Source organism: Lepidochelys olivacea (assembly GCF_965140295.1).
Source record: "Lepidochelys olivacea isolate rLepOli2 genome assembly, chromosome: 4".
NCBI lineage: Eukaryota > Metazoa > Chordata > Testudines > Cheloniidae > Lepidochelys > Lepidochelys olivacea.
Genome location: NC_140414.1, coordinates 133237568 through 133261348, shown reverse-complemented (window position 1 = coordinate 133261348; position 23781 = coordinate 133237568). Strand labels below are relative to the sequence as shown.

Here is a 23781-nt window from a genome sequence, read left to right as displayed (position 1 = left end):
ACAAGGAGTAATGGTCTGAAGTTGCAGTGGGGGAGATTTAGGTTGGATATTAGGAAAAACTTTTTCACTAGGAGGGTGGTGAAACACTGGAATGCGTTACCTAGGGAGGTGGTGGAATCTCCTTCCTTAGAAGTTTTTAAGGTCAGGCTTGACAAAGCCCTGGCTGGGATGATTTAATTGGGGTTCAGCCCTGCTTTGAGCAGGGGGTTGGACTAGATGACCTCTTGAGGTCACTTCCAACCCTGATATTCTATAATTCTGTGATTGCACAGAGAGTAAATGAAAAACACACATGACTGGACAACAGTGTGTGAAATCCAGGACAGGAACAGACCTGATTTTCCTGATCCCTGACTAGTGAAGTACAGGTGAATGTTGTCGAGGAGAGGTCTTGGAGGAAGCAAAAAGGGATGCTTGTTCGCTACACACCTATTGTTTGGTCTTCAAATGATACAGGCATTTATTATGTGTGTCAGATTTTGCACTCCTACTATAATTAATTATAGTCATGTGAAAAAGGGCGGTGATCTAAAGCACATGATCTTGAGGCCCTTGTGGTCTTTACATCACAGAAAAACAAAATCTCAGAAACATCATTTTATTTTGAAATATGGTTTGTTTCATGTACAACAATTATGACCAAAGAAAATTTCATCTGGATGTTCAGAATGTGAATTTAGCATCTGGGGAGGGATTGCTAATTCCATTAGAATAATAGTTCCTAAGTATTCCTTGCATAGCACTTTACAATATAAACTAACATTGAAGTTAGTACATTGTAGAAGAGCTCTGTGTGGCATAAAAGCTTGTCTCTTTCACCAACAGAAGTTGGTCCAATAAAATAAATTACCTCACCTACCTTGTCTCTCTCATTGAAGTTAATGGAAGTTAGTTGATGGTACTCAGTAACTTGCAATATGAGATGTCTCATGTAACTAAACTATAAGGTCTAAAGCAGAGGTTGGCAACCTTTCAGAAGTAGTGTGCCGAGTCTTAATTTATTCACTCTAATTTAAGGTTTCGCTTGCCAGTAATACATTTTAACGTTTTTAGAAGGTCTCTTTCTATAAGTCTTTAATATATAACTAAACTATTGTTGTATGTAAAGTAAATAAGGTTTTAAAAATGTTTAAGAAGCTTCATTTAAAATTAAATTTAGATGCAGAGCCCCCTGGACTGTGGCCAGGACTCGGGCAGTGTGAGTGCCACTGAAAATCAGCTCGCCTGCCCCTGGTCTAAAGCAACCAAAATTCAGCTTTTTCTTAGTGCTAGCTCATAGATTTTCACATCAGAATATAATTTTTTGGAAGGAAAAAAATTTAAATTCTCAGGCCTTTTTATGGGCAAATTAAAACAACAAAGCAAAAAACCTAACATTTAAAATTAATAAAATCAAAGCAGTACTTGGAGCTACTGTAAGGTGCATGACTTAAATCGTGTTCTGTGCTTTAAAAATAAGAAATAAAGTAGGAGTAAAATAAAAAATAAGATTTTGAGAAAAATCCACCAAAGCCAGGAAATTTAGTGTAAAAGCCAAAATTCAGTGATTTAACTCCATGTTGCAGAGGATATGGCTAGCTCCTGGACTGCTTGGTTTCCTTGCATGTGAAGTTATTGGGAAAAGTGTGTGCAAGTAGCCATTTTGGCTTTTACTCTAAAATTCTTGTTATATAGGTCAACCTAGCATTAGTTTTTGCACTCCCCATTACTGTAAGTGAGGGCCTCCCAAAATTATAAAGCGTACATCAAAGATAGATTCCTCTCTTTGGTCTCAGACAGAAGAGAATGTTCAGGTTTCTGCTTCCTATGATCTCATTTTCCCTTCTTAATGCCTTTGATTCTCAGCAATCACTAATAAAAAAAGTTACCACAGTTGTTGTTTCTGGGAGAAGGAGCAATAAAAAGTAGTAGTATGGAGAGACCGACTCATCACTGATGTTAGAGCAGTGGTTCTCAAAGCCGGTCCGCTGCTTGTTCAGGGAAAGCCCCTGGCGGGCCAGACCGGTTTGTTTACCTACCACTCCAGGCCAATGGGAGCTGTGGGAAGGGTGGCCAGCATGTCCCTTGGCCTGTGCTGCTTCCTGCAGCCCCCATTGGCCAGGGCAACGAACCGCGGCCAGTGGGAGCTGTGATTGGCCAAACCTGAGGACGCGGCAGGTAAACAAACCGGTCCGGCCCACCAGGGGCTTTCCCTGAACAAGTGACGGATCAGCTTTGAGAGCCACCGTGTTAGAGGATATTTCATCAAAGACAGGAATGTTGGGAGTGTTTCTTTCTTACAATGAATATAACGCTTTTTCTTCAATTCCTCCTCAGGTGGATTTTCAAGACGTAAATGTCAGAACTCTGGCTGAAAGGAGAAGGGAGGAGGAGAAACAGAAACGATTAGATAACATTTACAAAGAGAAAGCCAAAAGAGCTGAAAAAGAAATGGAAGGTGAGATGTTTTGAAAACTTTGAAGTTTATTAAGGAATTATGCTATATAAAATACAGCCTCCAAGAAAGCAGCTATCCAAGTGGTAATGGGCTGTAGAAGCGGATGAGGAAAGTAATGCATATGTAGACATAATGTAGGGTAAAAAAAGCAAGTGATGTAGTGCTACTTCAGGTAGAACGCGGGATGATACAAAAGAAGGTAATTAAGTGTCTTGGGCCCTGATTCAGTAAAGAACTTAGATATATGTGTAAATTTAAGCATGTGAAGAGTCCCGTTGAAGTCAACGGCTGTATTCACATGCTTAAAGTTAGACGTGATTTAAGTATCTTCTGATTCAGGTGTTTCATGTAGAGTATCTGTGTTCCAAAAGGCATTGCTAAATACCACTGCAGGAGTCCTGTACGTGGTATAAGAGGTCCAGCAAAAGTTCCATGGATATCTGTGTGTACTGGAGGGCTGTTTCTTTAAGCAAAGGTTTTATAGCAAACTAATTTCCACAAAACTGAAGAATGAGAGAGAGTGTGTGTGTGTGGTGTGGAGATTCTTACCATATAGTTTTTAAGTGTTGGTTTCACTTTCAAATACTTTTTGCGTGTGCGCTATGAATACTTGTGTGGCTGTGCGCTATGGACAGTTATGCATGGACATGGAGTTTAAAACTGACTCTTAAGTTTCCTAAAGTCATTTTTAGCTGAAATGTGTCTGGGTTGTTACTCATAGATTCATCAGTAGCCAGCTATAACAGCATAATTTCCAGGACTGTAGGATTATTACCCAGTGTCGTTGCTGAGAATAACCTTACCAATCCATCTGCTCTACTTCATATTTTATGAAATAATTAAAAGGCCATCTTTGATAATGCTTTGAGATTTTCAGATTTTCAGGGGATAGGAAAGAGAGTTGTTTCTATTTTGTACCTCTTGAGACCAAAGAATATTATTAGTTTGATGTGGGGGACATTTGGAGGGGCGGAAAGCAGGCATGAGGACCCATGTGCATAGGAATGTATTACTGATTTAAAGATAAATGAATTGCCCCTTTGACAGGTATGCTTACATTGCAAGCATTGTATTGGCTTCTCATACTGGGGAATGGGAAAGAGAGTTTGTTCCACTTCCGAGCTGTAGACATTTTGTATCGCATGTAGTAATATTCTAAAACAATTATCTCCTGACAGAAATGTCCCAGGAAATCCAAGACACTCTGACAGAGATGGAGAATTGTTTCCGGCTTTTGATGCCAGATCCATTTGACTTCACTGTGAATGATGCAGAGTTAGAACCTGTCACAGAGAAGACTGCTAATGAGAACAAACCTACTTCCTCCTTATCCATGCAGATAGCAGATCGCCAGCCATCTTTGCTTGGACAAATGGATGATGAACAGCCTTGTTGCAGCAAGGACCTTCCTTCTGTTTCCCCATGTCTAATAGTTGACAGAAACAGGGACCTGAATGAAGAGTTGGGGCTGCCTGAGCAAAAGGAAACGGACAGAGGGGAATGTTCAGAAGCTGAAATAATTGCTGCTGCCACCGATGATGATGACTATGAAACCTTTGTTAGGAACCATGGGCTTGGTTCTCATAAATACGCTCTCAACCTTGAAATCTCCACAGGTACCTAGTACTGTACCACACAGCCAGCTTGAGAATGTCTGTATATGAAGTTGTGAGACATTAACTGCAAAATTTAATATTTTATATTTTAGCCCTTTCTAGAAGATCCCCTTCTGGCCACTCATCTAGTAACCATCCTTCAATGCAGATTGTGTTGGACATGCTTTACAGATTTTACTAATCAACCATTTTGGTTAAGATTTAGTATATGGCATTGTTAATGTATTACAGCACCTAGAATAAGACAGGTTTCCTGTTCTGAATTGCTTGCATTCTGTTTGCAGGATGTATATAACTTTATTTGGAGGGGGAGAAGAAGGTGGTGTTTCAATGCTTTCAGCACTCACCTCTTTAAAATTAGTGACCTCAGTCATGACCCTACAATAATATGCTTGAGTTATAGTGGGGAAACATTTTTTAATATGGCAATCAAACTCTCAACACTTTGTAAAGACTTTTCATAAAATAGTGAATAGGGTCCTGATAGCAAGGATTTTAAAATATGATTCTTAATATCATTTCAAGAGGTTGAGTTATTTGTAGAAAAGTCAGGTACACTTTATGCTTGATTTTTAAAAAGTCTGGTGCCTTACTGTAAACTGTACATGTGCATACAGTTAACTACAATTTCACATGTAAATGGCTAGTAAGATATATAATTGGCCATTTCTGCATACATCTCTGGGAATTGTGAAAGCTTAATGGGCAGGTGCATTTTTTGCACAGGTAACTGCATTCCTGCCGTTTTGAAAATCAGTCTCCTAGAGTTGTTGTTTGGGGCAGGGACCAACTTTTCATTATGTTTGTACTGTACCCAGCACAGTAGAGTCCAGATCCCTGATTGGAACCTCTAGTCACTATTGCATTACAATTATATCCTTGATTCGTATGGTGATGCCTAAGCTGTGTTGGTTTAGCAGCCCTTTTTCAGAGTTATTCAGCACAATAAAAGCATTTTCCCTTCTTTCTCTTTGGTCTTTGGGTTAAGTATTTTTAGCATTAATGCTGAACATAGTAATATTGTGACTCATCTCTGAAGAGATCAGTTATGTTAGAAAGTTTCATGTCTGCCATCTCCACTTATATTGTCGGTTCTCAGTGAAGATGCTAAAGATATCATGCTTGTATATTTTTTCCTCCCTTTTCAACAGATGTGAAAGTGTGTGAGAATGAAGACAATACTGCCATAATAAACAATATCATAGATGCACACAAACTCATCAGAAATAAATTCTTGCCATCTGTGCAGTCTTGGATTCAGGTGAAATGACTTCTGCCAAGAAAAATCAAAAAAGCTCTTTCTCTTCTTCTGCTTGCTTTCAGCCTGTCTTCCATAAAATGCTAACACCCATTATGAAACCATGTAATTTGGGGACCCACGTAAAGACCATCTTGCCAAAAGTTACAAAAGCCTAAAGATGGTGTGGCTGCACCAAACTTAGCATCTGGGTGCAAAATAGAGGCTTATGTGTACTTATGTGTTGAATCTTTGGTCTGTACGTATGGCAAAAACAATAACAAGCAATAAAAGAAGGGGAGGGTAAAGTCTGAAGAAAACTAAACAAAGCAAATTAAACTGAGAAAAAGTAATTGGTATAAGTATGTGAGGCAGGCAGGGTGGTAGTAATTGGCTAAATATAAATCTGAGTTAGAAACTGGCTGTCAGTGTTGCATCACTTTTATTTGAGTGCATTCAACATTGCTTAAACTACCTAGCACAGTGCATGAGCTTTTCATTTTTGGAGATGTCAGTTTAAATATGGCCTATATGATAGGTTTAAAGTGAAAATGAATGTCTTTGAGCGAAGTCAACATTAGAAAATCACTTTTTCATTCAACACAATTGGTAGTCTCTGCTCAAGTGTCCGTTGCAGGGGATAGCAATTTTGTATGGTGAGGTGCACTCACAGAGGAAAACTTGTAATGCATCTGCCTACTCCTTGGTTGACTCTAGCTGCTGTTATCAGCTCTTACTACCCCAGTTAAAAAAAGTTTTTGAAAGAAGTGCGGGTAAAGGAGAGAATTGGGATCACCAGTGATTACTTAGCGTAAGAGCAAACTGCTTTATTGCATGGCATGTTACAAATGGATGAAAACAAAGAATTTTTTTCTTGGGGATGTGTGTAGCAGAAATAATAAGAATGTATATCTCTTGCTTTGTAGTTGTTCACCAGAGCAGGAATAAATGATGGTTGTCTAAGATGTGCCATTGATTTTAAGAAAAAATTAGAGACTGCTATGGAGAAACATAAGGAAATGAACATTGACTATAAAGAGAGGAAAAGAAAAGTGGTGAGTGTTTAAAATTAAACATTTTTTGAGTAGACTCTCAAACACTTGATTTGCACACAGAAAAAAAAATGCTGTCAAAACATTTCCTTGTAGGCCCTAATTCTCGCAAACACTTAAGCATGTGCTTAACTCTGTATATTTGAGTAATCCTTTTGACTCCAATATGACTACCTACGTGAGCCAAGTTAAGCACATGCATAAATGTTTGCAGAGTCGGGGTCTTCGTTATTAGATAGAACATTAACACTGGCTATCTTCATTTTTTTTTATATAGTGAGGTAGTTAAATTTTAGAGTTCTGTTTAGTCCCAGTTTCTTCATGAACAGTTTGTATTGTGTCCTTGGTCTCTTCTGTGTTCGCGTTTGTCTTCTCTCATTACAATACATATTGTTGTTACCATTTTATTTTGAAACATGCAAAATTATGCCAACACGTCACAAGTCAGAAAAAAAGAAGTGGTCCCTGATTTACAGTGCTTATAATCTACAGAGGTTGGGTGACAGACTTGGAAGCCTCTCATAATAATTAGCTATCACATGGTGCTTTAATGCTCAGAGTGTTTCACAAAGGTTATTCCGAGTGAAAATTTTGTGAAATGAGTAAATTGTAATATCCTCATTTTACTATGCCACAGAAGAAGTCAGTTAGCGCTAACTACTATTTTACTATGTGAAGAAACCGAGGCAGAGAGATTAGATGATTTGTCCAAAGCCACAGAAGAAGTCAGTGGCCCCATCTATACGTCTAAAACAACAGAGTTTACTAAGAATTGTTAAACTTGTTTGTGGTCAAATAGCGCTTATTATATTGTTTGGTATAAATGGCCAAACTATATTTTTTTAAAAACTAATTATTTTAGGTCAGAGTGTCCAGGAGTAAAACATGGCTTTTAAGTGGGTTATAACAGTTTATCTCTGTCACTGCAGGCTAGACTAAATTGTTAGTCTGATTCAGCCACAGTGAAGTTCATCAACTGTTGTTAAACTCTGTTTGGCTGCATAGACAAGGCCAGATTGGGATTTTTGAATTTCTGGGTCCCAGCACATCTCCCTGGTACAGCAGGGTCCTGGCTATGTATACTATCCAGCTACAAATGCCAATGCTGAACGAAAGGTAATATTTCAGAAGACTCTCTTGCCACTGCTTTCCCGTCAATGGGAAAACACATAACTAGCTATGGAGGAGTCAGCATAGTTGCTGCCACCCCTGTTGTCTTTTTTATGGGAAAGGCTGCACATGCTGGCCCTCTGCCCAGAATATTGGTTACTGTCTTTTTTTATCAGATTTGAAAGACATTCAAGCCTTCATTCTATGAGTAGCATAAAATAGTGCTGTTACCATTCTTGTTCACCATTGTTTGTTGTCAGGTTCAAATGTTGTAGAGCAGGCAGCTAGGAAAAGGGAAATATTTAATAATTCGCTTATTTTGAACGCAGTATTATTTGACATCTTAATAGAATTTAAGGCATGGAACTTGTTAAGGGACGCTGGAAAATAAATGAATAGTAATTCTTCCATTTCTTTCATGGGGAAATGCCCAAACTTGTTCTTAACTAGTGCTGAGTTACTTAAATTTAAGCTGTGAATGAGGGGGTTAATGAGCTGCAGAAGCATTTTCATAAAAAGCCTATGGTTTCTCTATGTGTGTTGGATTATTTAGTTGAAACTTTTAGAAGGAAATGGATTTTTACATTTTTTTTAAAATGTTGTCAAAGTCCAATGGTCCAGCAAGGCCTATCAAACAAAGAATGTTGTGCCCTGATCCTGCTGGGACTTACGCCCATAATTAACTTCATACAGCGTGAACCACAGCCCCGTATAAATCTTTGTAGAGTCCGAGTCTTAGTCCTTACCATAAAACAGTCTTGCTCTCTTTTGGTGCTGTCCTCTGTATCCCTTGAGCTAAGAGAAATGTACTGATATCCTGATCACTGAGCATTAATCTACATACAGCACTGCAAAGATCAGGACATTAGCAGATTTTACATGTAACTGCTAGCACACTGAGTCAGCAGAATGGCACAGCCAGGAGTGTAGATATGCAGCATGTGCAGAAATAAGAGGGAGGTGAGACCATGCAAGAACTGAAGAGAAGAAATAAACCAAGTAGGATGGTTATTGTGGAAAAGATCACTTGTAAGTTTCTGTCTGCTGTAGATCTAACATAAGGTGTATGTTATGACAATTGATATCAAGTTATTGTTATGTACCAGGGAGCAATTGCAATCTGCAAAGTAAATGGTGTTAGATGAAGATTATCACGCTAGGTACAGGAGAATTGTTTGCATATCTGCTCATCTCCTTAAGTGTTGTCAAGACTCCCTATTAAAGTCATGTCTGTATCTTTCAGGGAGAACATATTTTATTTTAGTGGTACCACCAAAGTGGCAAAATGTAAAACAGAATGTTAGGGACTTACAAAATTTGCATCCATGACTGCTGCAGTGGCAACATAGGGAGGATTCGCACTATTTTTATGCAGTTACCCTGTTCTTTAATAGACCAGCAAGAATGGAGGCTCTATCAATAGTGGCTCCTCAGATCAAAATGGGTTTGTAGTCCCAGCTACCCACGCCTTTGCATAAAAGATGAGCAGTCACTCACAGTTCTATGTAGTCTGCACTTGGAAGAAATTTACAAGTCTGCCTTTGCTAGGGATATAGTTTGCTAGTTCTGTGGTCAAGATGTTAATGAAATTGATCCTTAACTCTTTGAATAAGGGAGTTAGTACTAGCCTTTCCAATATACTGATTCTTGGAAGAATTGTCTTTTGAAATATTCTTTTCTACTCTTGGTGAACATAGCATCTAGAGTAGTAGTAATCGGCCTTTATATATTTTGTGTGGCATCTCCAGTGTTGCAAACACTTGTGATTTTTATCTTGAATCTGATGATACTTAGTGTTTTTTCTTAAAGCCCCAGCTCCTGGAGACAAGTGTTTACTTAAGTCGTCTCTGCTTTCATTTTTTTAGGCAAGTTTTTAGTTCTTCTGGTTGCAGGAAAGCCCAAAAATGCACCCTAAAGGCTCAGAAATCAGCAGGCAAATCAAAAGAATCTGATGTTTATTATTTTTAAATCTCATGATTTGTAAAGCTAATTTCATGATTTGTTGGGCCCTGCCTTGTCTTTTTTGAAATTGTGGTGGCACTACTGTATCTTCCGCAATCAATGGGCATCTCTGCTTTCTCCCTGCTATCCCCCTGAACCAGTCCACAGTTGCCACCCTTTTGTTTTTTCAGTTCTTTCTCATATATAGGGCTCTGCCAAATTCATGGCCATTAAAAATGTGTCACAGACCATGAAATCTGATATTCCACCAAGAAATCTGGTCTTGCTTGTGCTTTTACTTTATACTGTACAGATTTCATGGGGTAGATCAGCATTTCTCAAATTGGGGGTCCTGACCCAAAAGGGAGTTGCAGGGGGGATTGCAAGGTTATTTTGTGCTGCCTTGAGAGCTGGGTGGCCGGAGAGTGGTGGCTGTTGGCCATGTGCCCAGCTCCGAAGGCAGCTCCCTGCCAGCAGCAGTGCAGAAGTAAGGGTGGCAATACCATACCTTGCCACCCTTATTTTTGCGCTGCTGCTTTCAGAGGTGGCAGCTGGAGAGTGTTAGCTGCTAACTGGGGGCCCAGCTCTGCAGGCAGCAGCGCAGAAGTAAAGGTGGCAATACCATACCATGCCATCCTTACTTCTGCGCTGCTGGTGGTGGTGGCTCTTCCTTTAGAGCTGGGCTCCCCCTCAGCAGCCACTACTCTCTAGCTGCCCAGCTCTGAAGACCGTGCCACTGCCAGCAGCAGTGCAGAAGTAAGGGTAGCAGTACCTCAACCCCCCCCCACAATAACCTCCTGACCACCCCACAAATCCTTTTTGGGTCAGGATCCCTATAATTATAACACCGTGAAATTTCAGTTTTAAATATCTGAAATAATGAAAACTATGATTTTTTAAAAATCCTATGACCATGAAATTGACCATGAATTTGGTAAGGCCCTACTCATATATACATATGCCATCTCTGATCTTTCTGTTTTTCATCTGTTTTCCTATTTGCTTTCTGCTCCCTAGCCTCCCGCCTACCTCCACTCATCATGCAGTTTCATACTGCTCAGGGTGGGTGTTTGAGAAAATAAGTTGTGTTTTTTAAGCTCTGTAGCAGGAAACCTGGCAAGAGGGGGTTGGGAAAGTTCTTTAAGTGCTGATCCCTATGGTTATTGTTATTTGCACAGCTTTACCTTCTGTTCCTGCCTTCAGCTAGAGCCATGGGAGGAGAAGAAAGAGAGCTACAAATGTTGTCCATATCCTTTGACTGTCCAGAGCCAGCCGTCCACCCCCCTTTGTGTTGCCTTTATAAATATTATTGCATTAGCCGTACACCCTGGCTGTCAAGATTCAAGCCCCTCTGGCAGACATTAAATAGCCATCACCACATTTCTAATTCTGTAAGAACTTCTATTGTTTAATTTTGGGGGTTGAAGGAGGGGCAGCCTGACCACATTGGTCAAGGATAACCAAACACAAGGATTACTGTTAGTACTCTTCAGTAAGTGAAAGTCCTTGTGTGCTTACACCATTGTTAAATTCATATCATCAGTGATTATTCTGGGACTGAGTTAGATGTTTACATCCCTTAAGAAGTGTCAGATTTTGAAAGTATATATGAGAGTTTAAAAGCCTCTGTGTGTGAATCTAAATTATGATTGAAATTTAGGGGAGGGTAAGAGGAAAGCACTTGCATGATTGGACATGTTGCATTATTTTCTCTCTTTTTGTTCAGACTGTTCAGAATAATCTCAGTGCCCAGTAGAGGGAGTGCATGCTGCATGCTGGACATTTTCCTTTGCACTTCCTTTATCTAGAGCAGGTCATGGTCTTAGTGTGTACATGTTTTCATGTAAACTTATTGCAGCAGTACTATGTCAGAGCTACTGTAATAAGTTAGTTCTCCGCTCTATTTAGGTGAATTATTGTAGTGGCACAGTTCTAGTTATTGGCTGAGATTGGCATTTATTATAGAAATACCTATTTTCAGAGGTTTAATGCCATTTTAAGCATAAATTGCATATGGCTGAAACCTTGCTAAAATATTTCTAAATGGAATAATTTGTTTTTTTTTTATCTAGTTGTTATGCATGCCTTTTGTTCCTTTTATTTTATTTATTTTATTTTAAATCAGACGTTTGCATTTTTTTAAGATCTTTTCTTAAAATGCCAGATTTTGCAGATATTTATATCTGAATTGCTTTTCATTTTTAAAAGCTATAAAAGAAAAATCCATATATTGCATCTTAAAAATCATGCACAATATGATGCACATCTACAGCATTTCCATAGAGATTAATGATAAGACTTTAATAACATCTCTGTTGGACAGCATAGCATGTTCTGATGACTTCTTAATCTTTTTCACATGTATTTATAATAACCGATAAATTATATTTAAAAATGTAAGAAATGTACATATGTCAAACTAGACTAAAATGAGTTTTTGAAACAAGAGCCTAGGAAATTTGCAGTTACTCTATCTCCTTTATGTATGCTGTGCAGGCCAAAATGTTTGTTTTCTTCTGCATCCCCTCATGTTTTGTTAGTTTAGAGCGTAATTAAAACTGTGTTTTGGCTAGTCTTAAAATGTCTTCCTAAAATGAACTAAGCAGTTGTTTGTGTTGTTATGATTTTTACCCTGAAATAGTTGACTGGACTATGATTTTATTTGTGGAAGAGGGAACACAACTGCATATGGTCTGTTTACAATATGTTGTGGTGGAGGAGCCTACAATAAGGGGAAGAGGGGACTATTGATGCTAGACCAAATCACTTAAAAATAACAGATGACCAAGTCTTTTAGAATGCACTAATATTGATAGACTGGCTGTGTTTTAATGCAGCAAAATAATGTAGATTTGAATGAGAGAGTTTGGTAAAACCATACAATTAGCAAGCTTTTGGGAAGATTTGAGTTTGCTACAATGAAATTGGATAGGTGGAATTGTGCCCAAAGTCTTCTAATTGCTTGTTAAAGACAGAACACCCTTACCTCCCATGAGGTTGTATGTTCAGCAATTCTATAACATGCATTTTATTTTGTCTTGTTAAACATTCATGTTTAACCAGTCTAAATGCTTTTTAATTATTTGAGGAACAGTGTCTTAATGAAACAATCTTACTTTTGAATAAAGTTCTAACTCTTCAGTAATTTCTACTGTTTGGATGTGGGTTGGGGATTACTGCATTGTAGATTTCAGCATAATTCTAAATTGCAGTGTAAATGAGAAATCTAAATAGAATAATAGAAATGCAGGGCTGGCCAGGACTTTGAGAGGTCACCTAGTCCATCCTCCTATGCTGAGGAAGTACCAAGTATACTTAGACCATCCGTGACAGGTGTTTATCTAACCTGTTCATAAAAACCTCCAAAGATGGGGATTCCACAATCTCCTTGGTAACCTATTCCAGTACTTAGCAATCCTTACAGTTAGAAAATTTTTCCTAATATCTAACCTAAATCTCCCTTGCTGCAGATTGAGCTGATTACTTCTTATCCTACCTGCACTGGATGTGTAGAGCAACTAATTGCTGTCCTTTTCATAACACCCCTTAACATATTTGAAGACTATCCACTCAGTCTTCTTTTCTTCATGCCCAGTTCTTCTTTGAGTGATTGCACATATCCATTCCAGTGTTGGGATGTGTGTGTACCAGTGCACAGTTGTGCCACCCTGAATGGTATCGCTAAGGAGACAAACTCTGACAAGTGCCCTCTGGTGCCTCAAACACAGCAGATAGGTATAAAGGGTGCAGTTGCCCCCAACCCTACTCAGATCCTTCCTACCACCTGTGACTGTTGTTGGAGCTCCCTTTGCTTGCTTCAGCAAACCTTTAGTCTAGTGTGTAAATAGTGCCCATTGTAGTCTGTGTAGTTATTGTAGTTAGTATAGTAAAAAAAAGTGTGTACATCTGGCATCCAGCCTTTGTACTGGCCCTGGTACTGGAGATATGCCACGCTCTCTGGGTTTCAGGCCCTGCTACTCTTGTGGTAAGGCAGTGCCTAACAGTGACCCTCACCCCAGCTGCCTTAGGTGCTTGGAGGATGCTTGGATGAGTCTTATTTGTAAGGGCTTTACGTCCAGTTCCAAGCCCCCCCCCCCCCCCCCAACAGGACAGCCAGATTGAAATTTCTGCTGCTGGAATCAGTGCTGTATCCTCCATTTGAACCATCTACCTTGGTCCAGGTACTGAGCACCTCCAGTGTTACCAGTTCTGAGAGGTAGATCAGCATCACTGGTACTAAAGAAGAGGCACCGTAAATCAGACTCGGCACCAGGACCATCAGAGGAAGCAAAGAGGTCGAGCTCATCTAAGGACTCAGGTGGAAGCTCAAAGAGGAGGCACTCCCCAGAGTACACCTCTAAGCAGAGGAGTTAATCATAGAATCATAGAATATCAGGGTTGGAAGGGACCCCAGAAGGTCATCTAGTCCAACCCCCTGCTCAAAGCAGGACCAATTCCCAGTTAAATCATCCCAGCCAGGGCTTTGTCAAGCCTGACCTTAAAAACCTCTAAGGAAGGAGATTCTACCACCTCCCTAGGTAACGCATTCCAGTGTTTCACCACCCTCTTAGTGAAAAAGTTTTTCCTAATATCCAATCTAAACCTCCCCCACTGCAACTTGAGACCATTACTCCTCGTTCTGTCATCTGCTACCATTGAGAACAGTCTAGAGCCATCCTCTTTGGAACCCCCTTTCAGGTAGTTGAAAGCAGCTATCAAATCCCCCCTCATTCTTCTCTTCTGCAGGCTGAACAATCCCAGCTCCCTCAGCCTCTCCTCATAACTCATGTGTTCCAGACCCCTAATCATTTTTGTTGCCCTTCGCTGGACTCTCTCCAATTTATCCACATCCTTCTTGAAGTGTGGGGCCCAAAACTGGACACAGTACTCCAGATGAGGCCTCACCAATGTCGAATAGAGGGGAACGATCACGTCCCTCGATCTGCTCGCTATGCCCCTACTTATACATCCCAAAATGCCATTGGCCTTCTTGGCAACAAGGGCACACTGCTGACTCATATCCAGCTTCTCGTCCACTGTCACCCCTAGGTCCTTTTCTGCAGAACTGCTGCCTAGCCATTCGGTCCCTAGTCTGTAGCTGTGCATTGGGTTCTTCCGTCCTAAGTGCAGGACCCTGCACTTATCCTTATTGAACCTCATCAGATTCCTTTTGGCCCAATCCTCCAATTTGTCTAGGTCCTTCTGTATCCTATCCCTCCCCTCCAGCGTATCTACCACTCCTCCCAGTTTAGTATCATCCGCAAATTTGCTGAGAGTGCAATCCACACCATCCTCCAGATCATTTATGAAGATATTGAATAAAACCGGCCCCAGGACCGACCCCTGGGGCACTCCACTGGATACCGGCTGCCAACTAGACATGGAGCCATTGATCACTACCCGTTGAGCCCGACATTTTAGCCAGCTTTCTACCCACCTTATAGTGCATTCATCCAGCCCATACTTCCTTAACTTGCTGACAAGAATACTATGGGAGACCATGTCAAAAGCTTTGCTAAAGTCAAGAAACAATACATCCACTGCTTTCCCTTCATCCACAGAACCAGTAATCTCATCATAAAAGGCGATTAGATTAGTCAGGCATGACCTTCCCTTGGTGAATCCATGCTGGCTGTTCCTGATCACTTTCCTCTCATGCAAGTGCTTCAGGATTGATTCTTTGAGGACCTGCTCCATGATTTTTCCAGGGACTGAGGTGAGGCTGACTGGCCTGTAGTTCCCAGGATCATCCTTCTTCCCTTTTTTAAAGATTGGCACTACATTAGCCTTTTTCCAGTCATCCGGGACTTCCCCGGTTCGCCACGAGTTTTCAAAGATAATGGCCAGTGGCTCTGCAATCACAGCCGCCAATTCCTTCAGCACTCTCGGATGCAACTCGTCCGGCCCCATGGACTTGTGCACGTCCAGCTTTTCTAAATAGTCCCTAACCGCCTCTATCTCCACAGAGGGCTGGCCATCTCTTCCGCATTTTGTGATGCCCAGCGCAGCAGTCTGGGAGCTGACCTTGTTAGTGAAAACAGAGGCAAAAAAAGCATTGAGTACATTAGCTTTTTCCACATCCTCTGTCACTAGGTTGCCTCCCTCATTCAGTAAGGGGCCCACACATTCCTTGGCTTTCTTCTTGTTGCCAACATACCTGAAGAAACCCTTCTTGTTACTCTTGACATCTCTGGCTAGCTGCAGCTCCAGGTGCGATTTGGCCCTCCTGATAACATTCCTACATGCCCGAGCAATATTTTTATACTCTTCCCTGGTCATATGTCCAACCTTCCACTTCTTGTAAGCTTCTTTTTTATGTTTAAGATCCGCTAGGATTTCACCATTAAGCCAAGCTGGTCGCCTGCCATATTTACTATTCTTTCGACTCATCGGGATGGTTTGTCCCTGTAACCTCAACAGGGATTCCTTGAAATACAGCCAGCTCTCCTGGACTCCTTTCCCCTTCAAGTTAGTCCCCCAGGGGATCCTGGCCATCCGTTCCCTGAGGGAGTCGAAGTCTGCTTTCCTGAAGTCCAGGGTCCGTATCCTGCTGCTTACCTTTGTTCCCTGCGTCAGGATCCTGAACTCAACCAACTCATGGTCACTGCCTCCCAGATTCCCATCCACTTTTGCTTCCCCCACTAATTCTACCCGGTTTGTGAGCAGCAGGTCAAGAAAAGCACCCCCCCTAGTTGGCTCCTCTAGCACTTGCGCCAGGAAATTGTCCCCTACGCTTTCCAAAAACTTCCTGGATTGTCTATGCACCGCTGTATTGCTCTCCCAGCAGATATCAGGAAAATTAAAGTCACCCATGAGAATCAGGGCATGCGATCTAGTAGCTTCCGTGAGCTGCCGGAAGAAAGCCTCATCCACCTCATCCCCCTGGTCCGGTGGTCTATAGCAGACTCCCACCACTACATCACTCTTGTTGCACACACTTCTAAACTTAATCCAGAGACACTCAGGTTTTTCTGCAGTTTCGTACCGGAGCTCTGAGCAGTCATACTGCTCCCTTACATACAGTGCTACTCCCCCACCTTTTCTGCCCTGCCTGTCCTTCCTGAACAGTTTATAACCATCCATGACAGTACTCCAGTCATGTGAGTTATCCCACCAAGTCTCTGTTATTCCGATCACGTCATAGTTCCTTGACATCACCAGGACCTCCAGTTCTCCCTGCTTGTTTCCAAGGCTTTGTGCATTTGTATATAAGCACTTGAGATAACCTGTTGATCGCCCCTCATTGCCAGTATGAGGCAGGAGCCCTCCCCTCACAGACATTCCTGCCTGTGCTTCCTCCCGGTATCCCGCTTTCCCACTTACCTCAGGGCTTTGGTCTCCTTCCCCCGGTGAACCTAGTTTAAAGCCCTCCTCACTAGGTTAGCCAGCCTGCTGGCAAAGATGCTCTTCCCTCTCTTCGTAAGATGGAGCCCGTCTCTACCCAGCACTCCTCCTTCATGGAACACCATCCCATGGTCAAAGAATCCAAAGCCTTCTCTCCGACACCATCTGCGTAGCCATTCGTTGACTTCCACGATTCGACGCTCCCTACCTAGGCCTTTTCCTTCCACGGGGAGGATGGACGAGAACACCACTTGCGCCTCCAACTCCTTTATTCTTCTTCCTAGAGCCACATAGTCCGCAGTGATCCGCTCAAGGTCATTCTTGGCAGTATCATTGGTGCCCACGTGGAGAAGCAGGAAGGGGTAGCGATCTGAGGGCTTGATGAGTCTCGGCAGTCTCTCCGTCACATCACGAATCTTAGCCCCTGGCAAGCAGCAGACTTCTCGGTTTTCCCGGTCAGGGCGGCAGATAGATGACTCAGTCCCCCGGAGGAGAGAGTCCCCGACCACCACCACCCGCCTTCTCCTCTTGGGGGTGGTGGTCGTGGAACCCCCAACCTCAGGACAGCGCATCTCATGCCTTCCAACCAGCGGAGTCTCCTTTTGCTTTCTTGCCCCAGACATATCATCTGGTCCACTCTCCGCAACGATACCTGTGGAGAGAACATGAAAGCGGTTAGTTACCTGTGTCTGTGTTACTGGAACCCGGACATTCCGCTTACCTCTTCTGGAGGTCACATGTTGCCAAGCTTCTTCACTGGTCTCTTGGCTCCTCTGTGCCACCTGCTCTATATCTGTAGAGCTTTGTACCCCTAGAAGCCTATCCTGAGTTTCGTCCAGGAAATCCTCAGTTTCCCGTATGCAACGCAGAGTTCAGTGGCTCCAGAGCCCACTACGGGCTTGTTGAGACTGGTTCCTGAAGTACCATCTTCGGGATCACCTCGTGTCCCAGTACCACAGAGTGCTTTCCTGCTACTGTCTACGTCTGAGACATATGAGGCTGCAAAAAAATTGTTGAACCTCTGGGTACTGCCGTCACTGGCAGCTCAGGAGTCTTGCTTGGCACTGGTTCCCAAGATATCAACTTTAGCGGCTTCACCTCTGCACCAGGCTGGTCCAGCTGATTGGGCCATCATGATACCATTTAAGAAGGTACCGTCTAGGGCAAACCCACAGATGATCTCCCCAGCTCCCCTCTCTTCAGAGTCTGACATTTCCTTCCTGATGCTGACCGGTATGGCCCCACCATGGTTGCAAGAAGAGGATTCTTCATTGAACTCTGAAGTGAAATCCTGTATCTCCCAGCCAAGCTGATCGCACCATCAGGAATATACCATCTGCCTGCCTGGTTTTAGCCTCCATATCAACAAGGGGCTTACTGAAAGGACTCTTAGGCCATGCACAGTTGTGGACCATGGCTGTACCAGTGGCCCATTTGAAACATATGGGGTTCCCCTCTTAATCGAGAGTATCCCCACATCCACGTCAGCTGGCTTCATCTACTGGCTGTCAGGAGCATTGACACTGCAAACACCCTTTGCTTTGGTACTGAGCCCATCACTGAAGATGCAGCATCCCTCTCAGGAGCATCTATGAGAGGAGCGGGAACTGGACCAGACCCTAGTACCATTGGTATCCTCTTCCTCGTCCTCTGAGGCCGGTGTGGCAAACCTATTTTCTGCCTTCTGATGATAAGATGCATCACGAGTTATTGAGGAGGATGGATATGGCCCTGGACATCCACCTGAAGGAGGTCCAGGAAAAGTCACAAGCTGATGGCATCTATGGCCCAGGCTAGAATTCCTCTGCTTACTAATGATGCGGTTTTGTAGCCTACTAAGATTCTTTGGCAGACCCCAGCTTCTCTGTCACTGACGGCAAAAAGATTGGAGATGAGATACTATGGTCCCTCTCAGGGGTTCGAGCATTACTATAATCCTCCCCCTTTGGGCTCCCTGCGTCAGCAGCCACAGAGAGAGTGAGAAACAGGGTTACCATGCATTAACCCCGAAGAATAAAGAGATTGAGAAGCTGGACTTATTTGGGAGGAAGCTTTGTTCCACAGGCAGGTTAAAGCTTTGTATTGCAAACCAGCAAGTTTTATTGGGGCACTATGATTTCACCCTGTGAGATACAGTTTCAGAGTTCAAAGACAAGCTCCCAGATGATGGGGAAACGAGTTCTTTTTCCAGCCCAATGGCAGTAAGATTTTTCAAGGGTTTGGACAGATCTTTTTCTGCAAGTGCAGAACCCTATTTCAGCCTGGAGCCTGAATCTAGTCTTAACAAAGCTGATGGGTCCTCCCCATTGAGCCTCTAGCAATATGCTGTTGCACCTGTCAGTGAAAATTGCATTTTTTAGTAGCTGTTACAACAGCCAGGAAAGTTGGGAAGTTGAGGACTCTCATATCAGATCCTCCTTATATGGTTTCTACATGGATAAAGTCTATCGTCATCCTCACACAAGTTTTCTTACCAAGAGGGTCTCCACTTTTCATTTTATTAAAGCAATTTTCTTACCAACCTTCATCCCAAAGTCTCGTGGTAATAAGGGGAGGAGAGATTGCATGCTCTGGATGTTAGAAGAGCTTTAGCATTTTATCTGGAATGAACTAAACTTTCAGTTCTTAAGCTCCATTGCTTATTGTATTTACAGACCAAATGAAGGGCAGTCCTGTTTTCATATAAAGGATTTAGTTATGGATATCCAGCTGTATTGGCTTTTGTTACCAGATGGCTAACATGAGTCTCTGGGTAGCGTGCTGGGTCATTAAACTAAGTTCCAAGCAACTTCTGCAGCTTTTCTGTCTAACGTTCCTATATTGAACATTTTCAAATCTGCAACCTGATCATCATGTCGCTCGTTTGCCTCTCGCTAAGCTATCTCTAAACAATCCAGAGATGATGGTAAATTTGGACTAGTGGTCCTCTAGTTGCGACTGCTTGTGAGTCACCTACAATGGAACAGAGGTGTAATCACTTGAAGAAGAAGAAAAGGTTACTAACCTTTCTGTAACTGTTGTTCTTTGAGATGTGTAGTACCTGTCCTCCTTTCCCTCTTTATCGGAGTGTTCTGGTAGGATGGACCTGAGTGGGCCGGAGGCAGCTCCACCATTTATGCCTGGGCTCCGTGCACAAGGCAACAGAGGGCATTTATGCCATCCTGACAGGTACCACAAAGGAGAAAATCTCTCAGAACTGTGCATTGAAGTGTGCACGCTCCTACAGTCGAATGGACACGTGCAACACATCTTAAAAACAACAACAGTTATGGAAAGGTTAGTAACAGTATCTTTTATTAACCTTTCCTCATAGGTCAGGTTTCTAAAACTTTTTATCATTTTTGTTGCTGTCGTTTGGGCTATCTCCAATTTATCCACATCCTTCTTAGACTGGATACTGTACCCCAGCTTCACCAGTGCTGAACAGAGTGGGACGATTACCTTCGATGTCTTACATACAACCTCCCTGTTAATACACCTCAGAATGATGGCCTTTTTTGAAACTGCATCACATTGTTGGCTGTTATTCTACGTGTGATCCACTAATAAGTTCCACGTCCTTTTCTGCGGTACTGCTGCCTAGCCAGTTATTCCCTATTTTGTAGTTGTGCATTTGATTTGTCCGTCCTCTTACATTACAGGGTCATTTTGAATTCTAATCCTGTCCTCAAAACTACTTGTGACTTGTAACCTAAGTTCCCTCTAAGCTGCTGGACCTGCTTTGGCAGGGAGAGGCACCCTGGCCCGGACAGTACCGGGTTTATAATGGTTCAAAGCCGCGGACTGTCACTGGTGGCCTGGACTGCGGACAGACCTGCCGCGGCCTGGGGGAGAGGCACCCCGCCCCTGGCCACTACCCAGCCTGGCCAGGACCTGCCGCGGCCGGGGGGAGAGGCACCTCTCCCCTGGCCCCTACCCAGCCCGTCCTGAAGCTGCCATGGTGGGGGGAGGCACCTCTTTCCCCTGGCCCAGGTGCCGCTGGGGGGACTCCTGTCTCCCCGCTGTAGCCCCAGGGCAGCCTGCACCCCAAACGCCCCACCCCAGAGCCCGCACCCTCAGCCAGAGCCCTCGCCCCCTCCCATGCCCCAACCCTCTGTCCCATCCCCAGCCGGAGTCCTCACCCTCCCTACACCCCAACGCTCTGCCCCAGCCTTGAGCCCCCTCCTACACTCCAAATCCCTCGGTTCCACCCCGCCACATGAATTTTGTTATGTGCACCAATATGGAGGTGCTGTGTCACACATCATATTGCCATATTAGTGTACATAACAAAATTCATTCCATACATGCGTGGGAAAAATTAGAGGGAACGCTGCTTGTAACTCCTCCCAGCTTGGTGTCCTCCACAAATTTTATATGCCTACTCTCCACTCCATATCCAGTTCAATAATGATACGAATTTGGGAGGTATCACCAATACAGAGGAGGATTGGAACACTACACAGGAAGATCTGAATAACCTTGTAGACTGAAGTGCAAGAAATGGGATGCAATTCAGTAGTACAAAATGCAGTCCCTAAACTTGTGTATGTGGGGCTGGGAGGATGGGCAGGACATTTTCATTGGAAGGCTTTGGGATTCCTTCCCCTCCCCTTGGCTCAAGAGAGAAAGTTCTGATGTTTGTCCCAAGGCCTGTATATTTACGTTGGGATTTCCTGAGGTGTGGGTTGGATGGGCAGGCTTTTAATTTTTGTAATTCTTAATTTAATTTAAAAAAAAAAATTTGTAATTTTTAATTTTTGTATTCTGTGGGGTAGTATGTGTCTTGAAAATTTTAGTGGAAATTAAGAAATATTTGATAGGCACACAAAATAAATAGAATTACAAATAAAATGTTTCATCCTCTAGCAAGTTATCTGTATCATTAACATATTGTGTGGTTTGGATTAACTAAATATAATGTAAAATATGCATTATATTTTAATTCTTTTGACAAATATATAATAGAACACCTACCCTAGTCCTCCATAATTCCGAAACAGGAAACAGAAAAAAAATCTTTAATAGTAGATTAGTTCCTATATAAAAACATGAATTCCTTTCCCCCTCAGTTTTAACCTTTGGATTTATATATCCAAGGCCTTCATATTTTTTCATCATCAGTTTTCAGACCATTTTTCTCTTGGCATAACTGATAGTTAAAAATAAAAGTGACTTAAAACTGTGGAGTCCTCCAAACAGGGATTCCTTTTCTAGTCTTATTTGGATAGTTTCGTGTTTTTTCTCCTTCAGAGCTGGATATTGTTATGAGTATATATTATGCCTTGTATTGGATATAATTCTGCCTGCCTGCTGTTTATTTTAAAAAAATCTTTCATGCAAATCTAATAATGAATTCTTACAAGTTGCCACTGTGATGACCTCTGATCCCTGTCTGATCAGCCGGCCGCACAATGCAATTTGGTGGATCTTTTTAATAGAGTGTAAAATAAAGTAGGTTCTCTCTGCCACTGAGTTAAGTATTTAAGTTTACCAGGGCTAAGGTGTCATCTCCCTGGATTCCTTTCTGAATAATGAGTAGTGTGCTGCAAAGGTAGTATATATGACTTTGCTTCCCACTCCTTTGGTATGCTATTGCTGTTGGTTTAAATAAAGTTCTCTCTGAAAGGTAGGATGATAATATGCATAAAATGTATTTACAGAGATCAGAATTGACCATTAGCTACGTGCATATTTACAAAAATTAAAAAGAGAAAATTATGCAAGCTTTCAATGGCAGTAAGAGAAGTTATGATTAAAAACTAATACTTTAAATACTGTGTGTGTGTGTGTATATATATATAGGAACACCAAAGTAAAATAGTTATTATTTAGAATTAAGTATATTTTCCTAGGGGCTTTCCTGAATCAGGGTCTTAAGTATACACATGCTTAAGAGCTGTTGACTTCAGTAGGCTACTTTCCTGAATTGGGAACTATAATAGTAAATTTAGGATTCTTTTATCCCACCTCTTTCTTGAGAACTGGAAATACTATTTCTTTGCAGCCTCCACAGTCAGCCTCATGTATTCCATTCATCTGTCCATTCTTGGAGGGACGACTAAACCTTTGATCTGAACACTCAATCCTTTGGTCCACTCACCAAATAGGCCTGAGACTTTGCTTCCACTGCAGGCCAAACCTCTTTGCAGAGTGATATTTTTATTCCTGGTAGGAAACTTTCTGGATTGTGCATCCCAAGTCTCAGCTTTCGCCTATTGAAACAAATGACAAAGCTTCCATTGACTTCAGTGGGCAGGTTACCCTCTCTGTGAAGTTTCCTTGTTAACTGGCACATGGCTAGCCTTATATTTTTCTGAGACATGCCCATTAAACCTCCCAGATACTGGTTTGTGGAACCACAAGTCAGTGTACATTTCCTGGTAAGGTGGCTTGATTCTTACAATTAAACACTTACAATAGAACATCAGCCCCAGTACTAATAATCTGACTATCTCATTTATTGGCATCCAAGAATGGATGATAGTAGTAACAAATGTAACATTTGAAATATGTTAAAAATTGACATCTGTAGTTGCACAATGTGTGCATAATATGTAATACTCAAAGTAGCTTGTATTTAAGTTACTGATTATTTATAAGCACAGACATACATTGTAGTGTATGGTTATAAAAAGGTTTTAATGAAATGAGTTTGGAACAGTCTAAGCATTAGGTAAGTAGAACCAAACAAGTGCTAGCAAGGCCTTCCATATCATTCAACACCACTAATCATTTTGTTTTATATTACATTTTAGATAAGATATTAAAAAATTGGGGTCTTCTAAAAAGATGTCTGTGGGTAAGTTTTTTTTCCTTTTTCTCAGTCTGCAGAGCTAAGTTTCCTCTGAATAACAAAGGAATGAGAATAAATATTTAAAACCTTATATCAACTTTTTAAAAAGACTTTGGGGCCTTGAAAATTAAGTCCAGTGTTACTAAAACAAGCAGGGCTACTTAACCAGTGCTGCATGATACTGGAAAGCGTAGACGTTTCTCCTGTGGGGACAAGCAGGTATTTTTAGTCCTGGTCAGCTTTGAGTTATCAGACCTAAAACAGCTGCT

At 42.0% G+C, this 23781-nt stretch overlaps 1 protein-coding gene across 2 annotated transcripts in view; it reads left to right on the top strand.

Moving 5' to 3' along the window:
* Positions 1 to 23781, top strand: part of UVSSA (UV stimulated scaffold protein A) — a 98890-nt gene that overhangs the window by 5675 nt on the left and 69434 nt on the right. For both annotated transcript variants that reach the window (XM_084626788.1, XM_084626789.1), the window contains exons 4-7: positions 2317 to 2437; positions 3616 to 4053; positions 5205 to 5314; positions 6217 to 6345. In XM_084626788.1, the coding sequence (XP_084482914.1) occupies positions 2317 to 2437; positions 3616 to 4053; positions 5205 to 5314; positions 6217 to 6345 (798 nt within the window). The remainder of the gene's footprint in view (positions 1 to 2316; positions 2438 to 3615; positions 4054 to 5204; positions 5315 to 6216; positions 6346 to 23781) is intronic.